This window comes from Melanostigma gelatinosum (assembly GCF_949748355.1).
Source record: "Melanostigma gelatinosum genome assembly, chromosome: 15".
Classification (NCBI taxonomy): domain Eukaryota; kingdom Metazoa; phylum Chordata; class Actinopteri; order Perciformes; family Zoarcidae; genus Melanostigma; species Melanostigma gelatinosum.
In genome coordinates, this window is record NC_136648.1 from 130,510 (window position 1) to 146,489 (window position 15,980).

The 15,980-nt window shown below is 40.5% G+C and overlaps 1 protein-coding gene across 1 annotated transcript; it reads left to right on the top strand.

Annotated features, from left to right (window-relative positions):
- Positions 1-1,296: 1,296 nt before the first annotated feature.
- Positions 1,297-15,319, top strand: dnajc1 (DnaJ (Hsp40) homolog, subfamily C, member 1). Its single transcript, XM_079284282.1, has 12 exons — positions 1,297-1,502; positions 3,969-4,070; positions 4,457-4,503; positions 5,239-5,404; positions 5,486-5,583; positions 5,659-5,752; positions 9,051-9,135; positions 11,361-11,524; positions 11,676-11,795; positions 11,994-12,042; positions 13,438-13,844; positions 14,933-15,319. The coding sequence occupies exons 1-12, from the start codon at positions 1,344-1,346 to the stop codon at positions 14,999-15,001; spliced, it is 1,560 nt and encodes a 519-aa protein (XP_079140408.1). The 5' UTR covers positions 1,297-1,343; the 3' UTR covers positions 15,002-15,319.
- Positions 15,320-15,980: the final 661 nt, after the last annotated feature.

The following is a 15,980-nucleotide window of genomic DNA, read 5'->3' on the forward strand; positions in this document are numbered from 1 at the left end:
CGCATGCGCACTCTGTCTAAGCGCCTTTTTAGCTTTTCATTCACTCCTACAGAGTGAACTTTTCTAGGTCTGTGCACGTTTAACTGCTGGACATAATACTTCTGTCACAAATAAACCTTATTGCTTGAATTGAGCTAAACGCCTCGACCTAAGTCTGTTCACCTGAGTTTCCTCCTCAACATGAGATTTATTCTCAACAGTACCAGTAGAGTTTATCTCTGTGCTGTCTGTATCTTTGTTGTCTGAATTGGATGTGGATCAGGATTATATGTGGATCAGGATCACAATCCATCTCAGGCCAGCAGTTCGGAAGCCTTGCTCAGAGACGGGAGTGTCTTTTTACCCAGCATGCATTTCTGTGGTTTTGGAGGAAACTGGAGTTACACAGAGCTCAGGACTTAGACCTAAGCATCCTCCCTGATGTCGGCCATGTTTGTAGTCCCATCAGAGACGGCAACATTTAAAGCACCTCATCAATAACATTCACCATCGCTGTTTAATTGTGCACTAACTAACACATCCTCATTAGGATGCATAGTTCTGTTTTGGACAGAAGAATGAAGTTTGTAACTGTACTGATACTTTAATGTGTGACCGTTTTCTTCAGATGCTAGCAAACATCAACATCAGCATCAACAGTTAATCTCACCTCCAAAACTCACTCAAACCACCAGAACACTTCACACACGTCTCAAAAAACTGTGACTCATAACACACTGACTTAATAATCACATAGACCATTTCATCTTTGAAGTTTTAATAACTTTTTACATCAGTCAGTATTTTATTAAGAGGAATAACACCTTTTCTCTTCATTGACTCTGCTAAAGTAAATGTAACAAGAATAAATCAGAAATACAGAAATTTGATCTCCTTTATTTCTATATTCTTGCATAAAGTAATTTATTTATATGTTTCATATTTAGTCTTATATTAATATAATTGTTTAAGTCTCATCTTAATCATCTCTGGTAAGAAGCTCTTTCACATTTCTCACGTTCCTTCTTGTTACATAATAACTATACCTGAGGGATTGTATAACATTATTTATTTCTATATATAACTATATTATTATACATTATGTTATATTATAGTATTATTACTGTTGGAATACAGACTATCTTATCACAGAAATTAATTGACGTATTTGTGATCTTCCTCCAGATGTCGCGGACTTTTATTTTGACAGCAACGTGTCACCCAGATGTGACTGGCAGTGTTACTCACAGAGGATTTTTATTTTGACAATAACGTGTCACCCGGATGTGACCAATAGTGTTTCCGGGTGGTGGACATCAGGCTCGTTAGACCTGTTCTGTGTGCTCTTGTACTGGTTCTCTGTGATGGCGGTCCGTGCCGGTCCGTGCCGGTCCCTGCTGATCTGTCTGACCCTACTGGTCTCTGCGGTCCCCCCTCTGAGAGCCTGGGACGCGGATCTGGAGCTGTTGGACCTGGTGGAGGAGATCCAGCAGAACTTCTACCAGTTCCTGTCCCTGGACCAGGTCTGTGCTAACTGCTAACGGCTAACTGTCTCCATGGTTACTGCAGCCGCTAGCTCAGTGCCACGTGCACACAGAGGAGCTAAGCTAGTTAGCAGCTGTAGCACACCAGTAATCCCAGTAAAAAACCAGGTAACTACTGGTGCTAACGGTTAGCTCAGGCTAACAGCAGCTAACAAGTGTACTCAAGATTATCAGGTAACCCGGATGTAGTTTATCTTATTCTGTCCACCCTCAGTGATACAAACCAATAGGAAACACAGTATTTATACAGAACCAATATAAACACAGTATTTATACAGAACCAATATAAACACAGTATTTATACAGAACCAATATAAACACAGTATTTATACAGGACCAATATAAACAGTATTTATACAGGACCAATATAAACAGTATTTATACAGAACCAATATAAACACAGTATTTATACAGAACCAATATAAACACAGTATTTATACAGGATCAATATAAACACAGTATTTATACAGAACCAATATAAACACAGTATTTATACAGAACCAATATAAACACAGTATTTATACAGAACCAATATAAACACAGCATTTATACAGAACCAATATAAACACAGTATTTATACAGGACCAATATAAACAGTATTTATACAGAACCAATATAAACACAGTATTTATACAGAACCAATATAAACACAGTATTTATACAGGATCAATATAAACACAGTATTTATACAGGATCAATATAAACACAGTATTCATACAGAACCAATATAAACAGTATTTATACAGGACCAATAGAAACACAGTATTTATACAGGACCAATATAAACACAGTATTTATACAGGACCAATATAAACACACTATTTATACAGGACCAATATAAACACAGTATTTATACAGAACCAATATAAACACAGTATTTATACAGAACCAATATAAACAGTATTTATACAGGACCAATAGAAACACAGTATTTATACAGAGCCAATAGAAACACAGTATTTATACAGGACCAATAGAAACACAGTATTTATACAGGACCAATAGAAACACAGTATTTATACAGGACCAATAGAAACACAGTATTTATACAGGACCAATAGAAACACAGTATTTATACAGAGCCAATAGAAACACAGTATTTATACAGAGCCAATAGAAACAGTATTTATACAGAGCCAATAGAAACACAGTATTTATACAGAGCCAATAGAAACACAGTATTTATACAGGACCAATAGAAACACAGTATTTATACAGTACCAATAAAAACAGTATTTATACAGGACCAATAGAAACACAGTATTTATACAGAATCAATAGAAACAGTATTTATACAGGACCAATAGAAACACAGTATTCATACAGGACCAATAGAAACACAGTATTTTTACAGAGCCAATAGAAACACAGTATTTATACAGAGCCAATAGAAACAGTATTTATACAGGACCAATAGAAACACAGTATTTATACAGAACCAATAGAAACACAGTATTTATACAGGACCAATAGAAACACAGTATTTATACAGGACCAATAGAAACGCAGTATTTATACAGGACCAATAGAAACACAGTATTTATACAGGACCAATAGAAACACAGTATTTATACAGGACCAATAGAAACACAGTATTTATACAGAGCCAATAGAAACACAGTATTTATACAGGACCAATAGAAACACAGTATTTATACAGGACCAATAGAAACACAGTATTTATACAGGACCAATAGAAACACAGTATTTATACAGGACCAATAGAAACAGTATTTATACAGGACCAATAGAAACACAGTATTTATACAGGACCAATAGAAACACAGTATTTATACAGAGCCAATAGAAACACAGTATTTATACAGAACCAATAGAAACAGTATTTATACAGGACCAATAGAAACACAGTATTCATACAGGACCAATAGAAACAGTATTTATACAGGACCGTTTGAACTGTGTTCATCCTGAACTTGACCTTCAGTCTGTTTGTTTATGTTTTACGTCATCCAGCCAATCAGGAACAAGTACTGCGTGTACACGAAGTAAAAACTGAAGTAAAGACTGCAGCTGAATTGACTGACTCTGTTTTGGTTGTTCAAATATTTAAATGATTCTGCTGAAGAACAAACTGTTGAAGATGTTTCACATCTGAGGGGTTGGTATGTTTTTATTGACAGCATGTCTGTCTGTCTCTCTGTCTCTCTGTCTGTCTGTCTGTCTGTCTGTCTGTCTGTCTGTCTGTCTGTCTGTCTGTCTGTCTGTCTGTCTGTCTGTCTGTCTGTCTGTCTGTCTGTCTGTCTGTCTGTCTGTCTGTCTGTCTGTCTGTCTGTCTGTCTGTCTGTCTCTCTCTGTCTCTCTGTCTGTCTGTCTGTCTGTCTGTCTCTCTCTGTCTCTCTCTCTGTCTGTCTGTCTCTCTCTGTCTCTCTCTCTGTCTGTCTGTCTGTCTGTCTCTCTGTCTCTCTCTCTGTCTGTCTGTCTCAGGATGCTTCAGGAGCAGAGATAAAGAAGGCCTATCGACGGCTGTCTCTCTCTCTGCATCCTGACAAGAACAAAGATGAAAACGCTGAAACTCAGTTCAGACAAGTAAGAAACACTTCTCTTGTTCTTAAAGATGTTATGTACAATTCACAATAAACACAACACACAAACAATACAATACACAAACGGTGCACACACGCACAAACAATACACACACAATAAAACACTACACTATCAGGATGAGTAATTAACTTAAATCTAGATAGATGGATACTTTATTCATCCCGCAAAGGGAAATTTGTTTGTTACAGCAGCAAAAAATATACTGATGCAATTAATCTACAAATCTACAAAGTATTACAGCCAAGGTACAAACTACTGCTGTCAATAATCAATCACTGTTAAGATTTTGATGAATCAACCAAAGCAGCATCTCATGAAAACAGAACATAAGGTTCAGATCATTCAGTCTTTGTCCTTTTTGTTTTTAGCTGGTGGCCATTTATGAAGTCCTGAAGGACGAGGAGAGACGAAGCAAGTGAGTCTCACTTCTGTGCATCATGTCCAGACCTCTGCAGCTAGTCCTTAGACCTCTGCAACTAGTCCTTAGACCTCCTTAGACCTCTGCAGCTAGTCCGTAGACCTCCTTAGACCTCGGCAGCTAGTCCTTAGACCTCTGCAGCTAGTCCTTAGACCTCTGCAGCTAGTCCTCTGCAACTAGTCCTTAGACCTCTGCAGCTAGTCCTCTGTAACTAGTCCTTAGACCTCTGCAGCTAGTCCTTAGACCACTGCAACTAGTCCTTAGACCTCCTTAGGCCTCCTTAGACCTCTGCAACTAGTCCTTAGACCTCTGCAGCTAGTCCTTAGACCTCCTTGGACCTCTGCAACTAGTCCTTAGACCTCTGCAGCTAGTCCTCTGCAACTAGTCCTTAGACCTGTGCAACTAGTCCTTAGACCTCTGCAACTAGTCCTTAGACCTCCTTAGACCTCTGCAGCTAGTCCTTAGACCGCTGCAACTAGTCCTTAGACCTCCTTAGGCCTCCTTAGACCTCTGCAGCTAGTCCTTAGACCTCATTAGACCTATGCAGCTTGTCCTTAGACCTCCTTGGACCTCTGCAACTAGTTCATAGACCTTAGACTTCTGCAGCTAGTCATTGGACCTTCTTAGACCTCTGCAGCTAGTCCATATACCTCCTTAGACCTCTGTCACTAGTCCATAGACTAGGATTGTTTGTAATTAGTGCTGTATAAATAAAATGTGTATGTTTTGCAGGTATGATGATATCCTGGTGAACGGGCTTCCTGATTGGCGGCAGCCAGTGTTCTACTACAGACGAGTGAGGAAGATGAGTAACGCTGAGCTGGCCTTCCTCCTCTTCCTCATCCTCACTGTGGGACACTACGCTGTCATTTGGTCCATTTACCTGGAGAAACAGCTGGTGAGACAACATTAGAACTCATTCACCCAATCAAAGTAGGCCTGAGCATGTGATACCATTATGAATCCTCCATGTTTCCAGGATGAGCTGCTGAGTAAGAAGAAGAAAGAGAAGAAGAAGAAGCTGAGCTCCAGACCTGCTGAGGAGCTCAGGTGTATTGGCCAGGATCGGACCGACAGGTACAGCTTTGACATCGCTACACTTACTGTTAATTTGGTTTATTTGTGTTATTTATTGTTTGTTTGTTGTTTCAGAGTTCACGATCGGCCACACTGGCAGGACATCCTCCCTCTGAAGCTGAGCATCTGGCTTTACCTGTCCATCAAGAACCTGCCGCAGACCATCCAGGTACTCTACCTGCCAATAACAAATTAAATCACTGCAGTGAAACACAACTCAATGGAGTCACCGTGGTGACATCACCTCAACTACCTCATCTTCACCTCATCACTCCATGACCTCATTGTGAGTCACTCATGACCTCATTGTGAGTCACTCCATGACCTCATTGTGAGTCACTCATGACCTAATTGTGAGTCACTCATGGGTACTTCCCAAGTCTCTTAATTGTCGCTTCCTCGATCCTCGCTTGAACTGGAAGTTGTTCTGCGCCGCCATATTGACGGCCGTCCCAAATGGAGGATGGAGGAGGAGGAGCCACAAGAACAGACTTCCAGGAAGTCTTTTAACGACCGACACGCCCCCTCATTGGTCATCAGTCATGTGATTGGACGCTGCAGCCAATCGGACTGACTGACTGAGTTTAACACCAGAGTGAAGACAGATCACAGAACAAACTCAAGTTTATATTTGATTAGTTTTCTGATTCAACATCTGGTTTAAATAAATGTTCATTGTAGTCTGAACAACAAAAGGACCACAAACAACTTTCTACATTTATTAGAAAGATTTGTGTTTTCATGATCTCATATTTCCCTCAATGTCTTCTTCTGTCTCACTAAACGTCCTCTTCTGTCTCACCAAATGTCCTCTTCTGTCTCACTAAATGTCTTCTTCTGTCTCACGAAATGTCTTCTTCTGTCTCACTAAATCTCTTTCCTCTTCTGTCTCACTAAAGGTCCTCTTCTGTCGCACTAAAGGTCCTCTTCTGTCTCACTAAATGTCTTCTGTCTCACTAAATGTCTTCTTCTGTCTCACTAAATGTCTTTCCTCTTCTGTCTCACTAAACATCTTCTGTCTCACCAAATGTCTTCTTCTGTCTCACTAAATGTCTTCTGTCTCACTAAACGTCTTCTTCTGTCTCACTAAATGTCCTCTTCTGTCTCACTAAAAGTCTTCTGTCTCACTTAACGTCTTCTTCTCTCACTAAACGTCTTCTTCTGTCTCACTAAATGTCTTCTTCTGTCTCACTAAATGTCCTCTTCTGTCTCACTAAATGTCCTCTTCTGTCTCACTAAACGTCTTCTTCTGTCTCACTAAACGTCCTCTTCTGTCTCACTAAACGTCCTCTTCTGTCTCACTTAACGTCTTCTTCTGTCTCACTAAACGTCTTCTGTCTCACTAAATGTCCTTTTCTGTCTCACTAAAAGTCTTCGTCTGTCTCACTAAATGTCTTCTTCTGTCTCGCTAAACGTCCTCTTCTGTCTCACTAAATGTCTTCTTCTGTCTCACTATACGTCCTCTTCTGTCTCACTAAACGTCCTCTTCTGTCTCACTAAACGTCCTCTTCTGTCTCACTAAACGTCCTCTTCTGTCTCATTAAACGTCTTCTTCTGTCTCACTAAATGTCTTCTTCTGTCTCACTAAATGTCTTCTTCTGTCTCACTAAATGTCTTCTGTCTCACGAAATGTTTTCTTCTGTCTCACTAAACGTCCTCTTCTGTCTCACTAAACGTCTTCTTCTGTCTCACTAAATGTCTTCTTCTGTCTCACCAAACGTCCTCTTCTGTCTCACTAAATGTCCTCTTCTGTCTCACTAAATGTCTTCTGTCTCACCAAACGTCTTCTTCTGTCTCACCAAACGTCCTCTTCTGTCTCACTAAACGTCCTCTTCTGTCTCACTAAACGTCCTTCTGTCTCACTAAACGTCTTCTTCTGTCTCACTAAATGTCTTCTTCTGTCTCACTAAATGTCTTCTTCTGTCTCACTAAACGTCTTCTTCTGTCTCACTAAATGTCTTCTGTCTCACTCAACGTCCTCTTCTGTCTCACTCAACGTCCTCTTCTGTCTCACGAAAGGTCCTCTTCTGTCTCACTAAACGTCCTCTTCTGTCTCACTAAATGTCCTCTTCTGTCTCACTAAATATCTTCTTCTGTCTCACTAAATGTCCTCTTCTGTCTCACTAAACGTCCTCTTCTGTCTCATTAAACGTCTTCTTCTGTCTCACTAAATGTCTTCTGTCTCACTAAATGTCTTCTTCTGTCTCACTAAATGTCTTCTTCTGTCTCACTAAATGTCTTCTTCTGTCTCACTAAATGTCTTCTTCTGTCTCACTAAATGTCTTCTTCTGTCTCACTAAATGTCTTCTTCTGTCTCACTAAATGTCTTCTTCTGTCTCACTAAATGTCTTCTGTCTCACGAAATGTCTTCTTCTGTCTCACTAAACGTCCTCTTCTGTCTCACTAAACGTCTTCTTCTGTCTCACTAAATGTCTTCTTCTGTCTCACCAAACGTCCTCTTCTGTCTCACTAAATGTCCTCTTCTGTCTCACTAAATGTCTTCTTCTGTCTCACCAAACGTCTTCTTCTGTCTCACGAAACGTCCTCTTCTGTCTCACTAAACGTCCTCTTCTGTCTCACTAAACGTCCTCTTCTGTCTCACTAAACGTCTTCTTCTGTCTCACTAAATGTCTTCTTCTGTCTCACTAAATGTCTTCTTCTGTCTCACTAAACATCTTCTTCTGTCTCACTAAATGTCTTCTGTCTCACTCACTAAATGTCTTCTGTCTCACTCAACGTCCTCTTCTGTCTCACGAAAGGTCCTCTTCTGTCTCACTAAACGTCCTCTTCTGTCTCACTAAATGTCCTCTTCTGTCTCACTAAATATCTTCTTCTGTCTCACTAAATGTCCTCTTCTGTCTCACGAAACGTCTTCTTCTGTCTCACTAAACGTCTTCTTCTGTCTCACTAAACGTCTTCTTCTGTCTCACTAAATGTCCTCTTCTGTCTCACTAAACATCCTCTTCTGTCTCACTCAATGTCTTCTGTCTTACTAAATGTCTTCTGTCTCACTAAATGTCCTCTTCTGTCTCACTAAATGTCCTCTTCTGTCTCACTAAACGTCTTCTTCTGTCTCACTAAATGTCTTCTTCTGTCTCACTAAACGTCCTCTTCTGTCTCACGAAACGTCCTCTTCTGTCTCACTAAAGGTCCTCTTCTGTCTCACTAAATGTCTTCTTCAGTCTCACTAAATGTCTTTCTTCTTCTGTTTCACTCAACGTCTTCTTCTGTCTCACTAAATGTATTCTTCTGTCTCACTAAAGGTCCTCTTCTGTCTCACTAAAGGTCCTCTTCTGTCTCACTAAAGGTCCTCTTCTGTCTCACTAAAGGTCCTGTTCTTGTTGAGGAGCTCTGCTTTGGCCGTTAATGGTTTAAGGTGGACGTGTAGAAGGAGGAATGTGAGGCGGGTCCAGCTGCACATTCACAGGTTGACTTTACATTTGTAAATGTCCTTTTCTGTGTTTCAGGAGGTGAAGCAGTACTATGAGGACTGCCAGCAGATGAAACAGCAGCTGAGAGAAGAAGCTGAAGCAGAACAGGAAGTTGTAACAAGTAAATACTTTTTAAAAATGTTTTAACTTGTATATGAATATGGGTTATAATTGGTGCTGGGCAACGATTACAATGTTTCGTCACGATTAATCTCATTGTTATGGCAAAGTTCAATGATGAATTATAAAGTAGTGTATTGTGCACTTTTGTTTTAAAGTTCTGCTCTATGAACAAAAGGTCAATAACATTTGGTGTAAACCAGGGGTGCCCAATACGTCGATATATATATCTCGACCGTTCGATCGCGGAGGCAGTGCGGTTAGATCGCATGCCATTCAAAAAAGATGAGATGTCCGCATGGCATTTGCCACTTGATTTTCTCACACACGGGTCACCACGTATGCGCGGTCAACTGCAAAACTCCGGCGAGCAAATGAGTTCGCCTTCCAATGTATTTCTACTAAAGAAGCTAAAGCTGCAGCACCATGATTTGGGAAACCTCCAAAACCTGGCGTCAGAGCTGGAGACTCAGCGGAAGGCGTGTGCGTAACGTGACAGTGCTACACAGAGCAGATTGACAAACGCTTTCCAGACTTTGCTTTACTTGAGCCAGCTGCTACACTTATGTGCTGCACATTTGGGGAAGATATTGAGGTTGATTTACTCGCATCAAAAATGTCAACGCTGTTTCACCTAAACTCGTCTGGAGTGGAGGATGAGATGTTGACACTGCAAGCTGACATTCAGCTGACGTCCAGGGCCCATGGACAGTTTCCTCACAGAGGAAAAGTCCCCAAACATGAGGACATGTGATACCTTTTTGACTGCATTATTCGGCTCCACTCATTTATGTGAGTCAGCCTTTTCCCACATGAAGAACATTAAGTCCAAACACCGTTCCACCATGACTGATGAACATTTGAAGTCTGCTTGAGGCGGATACCAGGTAGTCCCATTGAGATTAAAAATCTCTTTTGCAAGATGTAAGTAACAATACAAGATGTAAGCAACAATACTACATAACATTAAGGAGCAGTTTTAGTTTTTTATGCTTATGTGTTGCTAAGAAGACACCCCAGAAGATGAGTCACTCAGGTATAGTTCCATCATTGTTCAAAGTCAAAGAATAACTTCATGATGTTAGTTGTAATGAACAAATATATTTTAAAATCAAGTACATTTCTCTGGCATTTATTGTTTTCTACTGTAACGAAACGTACCGAACCGTGGCTCCACTGTATCGTACCGAACCCAACCGTGGATTTTGTGAACAGTTACACCCCTACTTAGTACATGTCGTGGAAGTCACAGATATCCCGGGAAACTAAACGCCGTCATGTTCACAACATTGTTCAGAGGAGCTCCGTGGATTTCATCGAGCTGTATTCACTGTCTAGCAAGCCACACGTCGGTTGACTACAGCTGTGTGAACACTAAATAAACTGATTGTCTGTGATTCAACGGCAATAAAGGGACAAAAAGGGACTCCGAAATAACTACGTAATGATGTCGATTTGTACTTGTCTTCTCAATGGAGCTCGGATATGCTAGGCTATGCTAACATTGTAGCAGCTCCACCAGCACTCAGAATAACGTCATGTAGACATAAATACGGCAGCGTGTATTCATGGTTTGTACCATATGGTTTACACACACACACACACAGTTTGGTCCGGTCTCTGTTGATATGAGGTATCGTAGAGCTCTGCGTGAACACAGACTGCTACAGGATTTATTTCCTGATTCAACAACGGCAGGAAGTCCGTGATGACAGGAGAAACATCTCAACGCTGATAGGCTATCGCGCCACAGCGTAACGCCAATATTTCACAGAAGTTGAAAATTTTCAACTCACGCATTTGGGGCGAATTCGCGTCAATCGCGTCACTCCAGTCTAATCGTGTCTGTGCAGAGACTTTGTATGTAATCTACTCGCGCGAATAATTCCCGCCGCGTTTGGTGTGAACGCAGCATTAGGACCCAGGGGAATGTAGGTGAAGGAAACAGGAAGAGACGGAAGAGACGCCACACAAACCGCTGTTCGCTGCCAGCCGATCGGCCGCCCGGTACTTCGTTAAATATGTCCGCTGAATGATTTTTTTAAAACTGCATTAACGCGCGATAAAATAATTGTTGGCGTTAATTAATTAATGCGTTAACTTGCCCAGCACTAGTTATAATATATGAATATGTTATGAATATGGGTTATAATAGCTTCCACAGCACCACATGTTTATGTTTCCTGTCTCAGCCATGAGATGTAACTGAACTTCCTGTCTGTTCAGGAGAGAAGAGGCCGAAGGTGAAGAAGCCGAAGGTGGAGTTTCCTGTTTACGAGCTGTCTTCAGAGAACCTGAACAGTCCAGGTTATGACCAGGCCACGTCCATCGAGGACATCGAGGACCAGATGGACGACTGGCTGCAGGACCGCGGAGCTGCAAAGAAGAAGGTCTGATATTATTCATCAGTTATCAGTCTTAGTCTTTATTTATGTCCTCAGACTAAAGTGAGCTACAGATGATGTCACTGTCTCTTTATTTATGTCCTCAGACTAAAGTGAGCTACAGATGATGTCACTGTCTCTTTATTTATGTCCTCAGACTGCAGACTGGATGGAGGACGAGCTCAGCCTCCTCAGCAGGTTGATGGTTAAATTCCCTGGAGGATCTCCGGGTCGCTGGGAGAAGATTGCTCATGAACTGGGAAGATCTGTGTCTGATGTAAGTTTGTTAATACTGGTTTAAAACCAGTGAAGTGTTAGACAGATATCAGAATCTGGTATTCAGGGTCATGATGATCAGGGTTCAGTTCTCAAAGGGTCACGAAGCAAGATTCAATGTGTTAATGGTTCTGTTGATGGAACATCAAATATTAAATGTTCCAAAAGATAAACTGACTGAATCTGTTTTCTTCAACAGGTGACGACTAAAGTCAAACAGGTGAAAAACAATGTGAGCAACACCTCAGGTAACCTCAACTATGTTCTACTGTCACCTTTGGGTTCTGTTGTCAGTATCATGTTCTACTGTTATTATCAGGTTCTACTGTTATCATGTTTTACTGTTATTATCAGGTTCTACTGTTATCAGGTTCTACTGTTATTATCATGTTCTGTTATTATCAGGTTCTACTGTTATCAGGTTCTACTGTTATTATCAGGTTCTACTGTCAGTGTCAGGTTCTAGTGTTATTATCATGTTCTACTGTTATTATCAGGTTCCACTGTTATTATCAGGTTCCACTGTTAGTATCAGGTTATACTGTTATCAGGTTCTACTGTTATTATCATGTTCTGCTGTTCTTATCAGGTTCTGCTGTTATTATCCTGTTCTACTGTTATTATCAGGTTCTACTGTTAGTATCAGGTTCTACTGTTATTATCAGGTTCTACTGTCAGTGTCAGGTTCAACTGTTATTATCATGTTCTACTGTTATTATCATGTTCTGTTATTATCAGGTTCTACTGTTATTATCAGGTTCTACTGTTATTTTCAGGTTCTACTGTTATCATGGTTTACTGTTATTATCAGGTTCTCCTGTTATCAGGTTCTACTGTTATTATCATGTTCTGTTATTATCAGGTTCTACTGTTATCAGGTTCTACTGTTATTATCAGGTTCTACTGTCAGTGTCAGGTTCTAGTGTTATTATCATGTTCTACTGTTATCAGGTTCCACTGTTAGTATCGGGTTCTACTGTTATTATCAGGTTCTACTGTTATCAGGTGCTACTGTTATTATCAGGTTATACTGTTATCAGGTTCTACTGTTATTATCAGGTTCTACTGTTATGATCAGGTTATACTGTTATTATCAGGTTCTACTGTTATCAGGTTCTGCTGTTATTATCAGGTTCTGCTGTTATTATCATGTTCTGTTATTATCAGGTTCTACTGTTAGTATCAGGTTCTACTGTTATTATCAGGTTCTACTGTCAGTGTCGGGTTCAACTGTTATTATCATGTTCTACTGTTATTATCATGTTCTACTGTTATTATCAGGTTCTATTGTTATTATCATGTTCTACTATTATTATCATGTTCTACTGTTATTACCATGTTCTACTGTTATCAGGTTCTATTGTTATCATGTTCTACTGTTATCAGGTTCTACTGTTATCAGGTTCTACTGTCAGTATCAGGTTCTACTGTTATTATCATGTTGTACTGTCAGTATCATATTCTACTGTTATTATCGGGTTCTACTGTCAGTATCGGGTTCTATTGTCAGTATCAGGTTCTGCATGTTATTATCGGGTTCTACTGTTAGTGTCGGGTTCTACTGTTATCAGGTTCTACTGTTATCAGGTTCTACTGTCAGTATCTAGTATCAGGTCTAGTTAACCTTGGTGTCTATGTTTTAGGTCTGGTGAAGCTGTCAGATCTGAAGGGACCTCTTTTTCCTGTGAGGTCATTTCCTGTTCCTGACAAGCTGATGACTCAGAGAGTGGGAGGAGCCTGTGAGCAGCAGGAGGAGGAAGAGGAAGAAGAAGAAGAAGCAGCTCCAGCTGTCAGGAGGAGGAACAGGAAGTCACCAGCAGAGGGAGAGGAGCTTAAAGTCAGAGGTCGTCGGCAGAGAGATTTTGACCCAACGGCATCAGTGGAGGAGGAGGAGGAGGAGGAGGAGGCGGAGCCTCAGGAGAACAAAGTAGAACCCACAATCTGGACTCAGAACCAACAGAAGCTGCTGGAACTCGCTCTGCAACAGTTTCCCAGAGGAACAGCAGAGCGCTGGGATCGCATCGCCATGGTGGTCCCTGGGAAGACTAAGGTGAGACCGGAGACAGGTAGAAAGGTAGACTGTCCACCTGTCTATCTGTAGGCAGGTAGACCGTCTACCTGTCCATCTGTAGGCAGGTAGACCGTCTATCTGTAGGCAGGTAGACCGTCTACCTGTAGGCAGGTAACCAGGTAGACCTGATGGCTGATTCATTGATTGGTTGTCTAACTTTATTTAACCACTAAAGAGATGTTACAGAAGCTATGAGACAGACTTATGGTTACTAGAAGAACATCTGGAGACCAAACGGGTTTTAAATGTAGTCGTCATTTCATCTGAGACAAAACCCATTGAGTTGCACAAAGTCGTCATTGGAGACGTGAGTTCTGGTCTATCTTCTTCGTTCAGACTCAGACTTACTTACACATGAAGCTGGGATTGATTGATGACCCATCAGCTCTCTACCAATAACTAACTGACCAATGACGTTTCACCTCGTTGTCTTTTCATGTCGGTTGTGAGGAAACATTGTCTGGAATTAGAAGTTGCAGCAGGAAGCCTCCAAAGTGTTAAAAACGTGTATTTCATGGCTGAGCCTAAACCAATCCCTGCTTTTCCTTCATGAGTCATCTAACGATGTGCCAGAACTTCCTTGTTCTCCATAGTCTCCCCAAACTCCTCCCACACCCAGATTAGACAGTCCTTTCCTCCCAATCATCTCCAGGGTTCTCCATCGGTACTCTCTAGAATGCCACCCAGAGACTACAAGAAGACCAGGTACTCAAACAATCGTCAAGAGACTCACAGTTTTATAGAGGCGACGCTCAGGTTCTCCACACCTCACCCTGGAGAACCCTGAAAAGGAGTCTAGCCCCTCTGAATGTGAACCCAACTATATCTAGTTAATGATGCTCCACCTCCCGAGATCCTGTCCTTACCTGTCAGCTCACATTACGCGACCCCAAAGCTCTCCTTCCGGTTGTCCACAGGTCGGCGGCGCTATAAAAGACCCCCCCCAATAGAAGAATGAACCCTAACCCCAGTAGATTTGAGCCTTACAACTGAATTATTATTATTATTGTAACGTAATAATAATAATTGAATGACCATTGAAACTGATCTGTGTGTTTGTTTTTCAGGAGGAGTGTATGATTCGTTACAAGATGCTAGCGGAGCTCGTTCAGAAGAAGAAACAGAATAAAAGTTGATTGAAGGAACTGAGCACTGACTCCTACTGCTGTGACCTCTGACCTCCTGACGGGTCAATGACTGTGTGACCTGTGACTTGTGTCAGGTTCGATGTCAGCATTGTTATATTTTTCTCTCCAGGTGAGCTCCCTCCTGATTGGACTGAATGGTTTAGTTTTGTTCTATGTTACGTGGCGTCTCACCTTCTCAGGTGTTTTATAATTAATGTGTCAAAGGAAGCAGAAAACCTCTGACCTCATAGCTTCATGTGCCTTAATACATACAGCATGCTGTCAATCAACCTCTGTTCAACTAATCAATAAAAAGTATTTATTATCTCCTGCAGTTTGGTTTTATTGTCAATGTGCTGTCTTTTATTATTGTTTTCATGATGAATAATGTATCACATGTTTACATGATTATACATGATCAATAAATAATATATCACATGTTTACATGATTATGGGTCAATGACATGACATGCATATTTTTGTGTCCGAGTCCACTATTTCCTTTTAAAATAATTGTATCAGTTTGTGACACATATAATTTCATTCTATAAAACTCACTTTCAGTACAATCATATAATATATATGATTTTATGTTTTGGCTTCTCAAACCCTGATGTTTTGCACCTGTCCTAGCAGATGAACAGACTAAGAAAACTATTAAAAATGGTATTTAAATGATAATAAATTCAAAATAAAATACTATGGCATGCTTTTATTGTTGAAACGATTCAAATAAACCAAATTTCTACAAATACCAATAGTTTTAAGCTGTTGCGATAATTTAAAAACTTTTGTCCAGCAATTTGAATGTTCTGAAATATCAGGGTGGCACAGCTGTAAAGATGGGACTTTTATTATAAAATGAAAGTGGAAAACAGTAAACAGGTTATTGCATCATCAACAGGACCTCAACTGACCTTTGTGAACATGTTTTTATATCTCTTTTGAATATTGATAAAAACAGCTACTTTCAACTTATAGGTAGAGT

Excerpts from the sequence above, each read along its gene's own strand:
- dnajc1 (XM_079284282.1), top strand. The coding sequence starts at position 1,344 with ATGGCGGTCCGTGCCGGTCCGTGCCGGTCCCTGCTGATCTGTCTGACC. Across the intron at positions 1,503-3,968 it reads AGTTCCTGTCCCTGGACCAG|GATGCTTCAGGAGCAGAGAT; the intron begins GTCTGTGCTAAC and ends TGTCTGTCTCAG. Across the intron at positions 11,525-11,675 it reads GCGGAGCTGCAAAGAAGAAG|ACTGCAGACTGGATGGAGGA; the intron begins GTCTGATATTAT and ends TTATGTCCTCAG.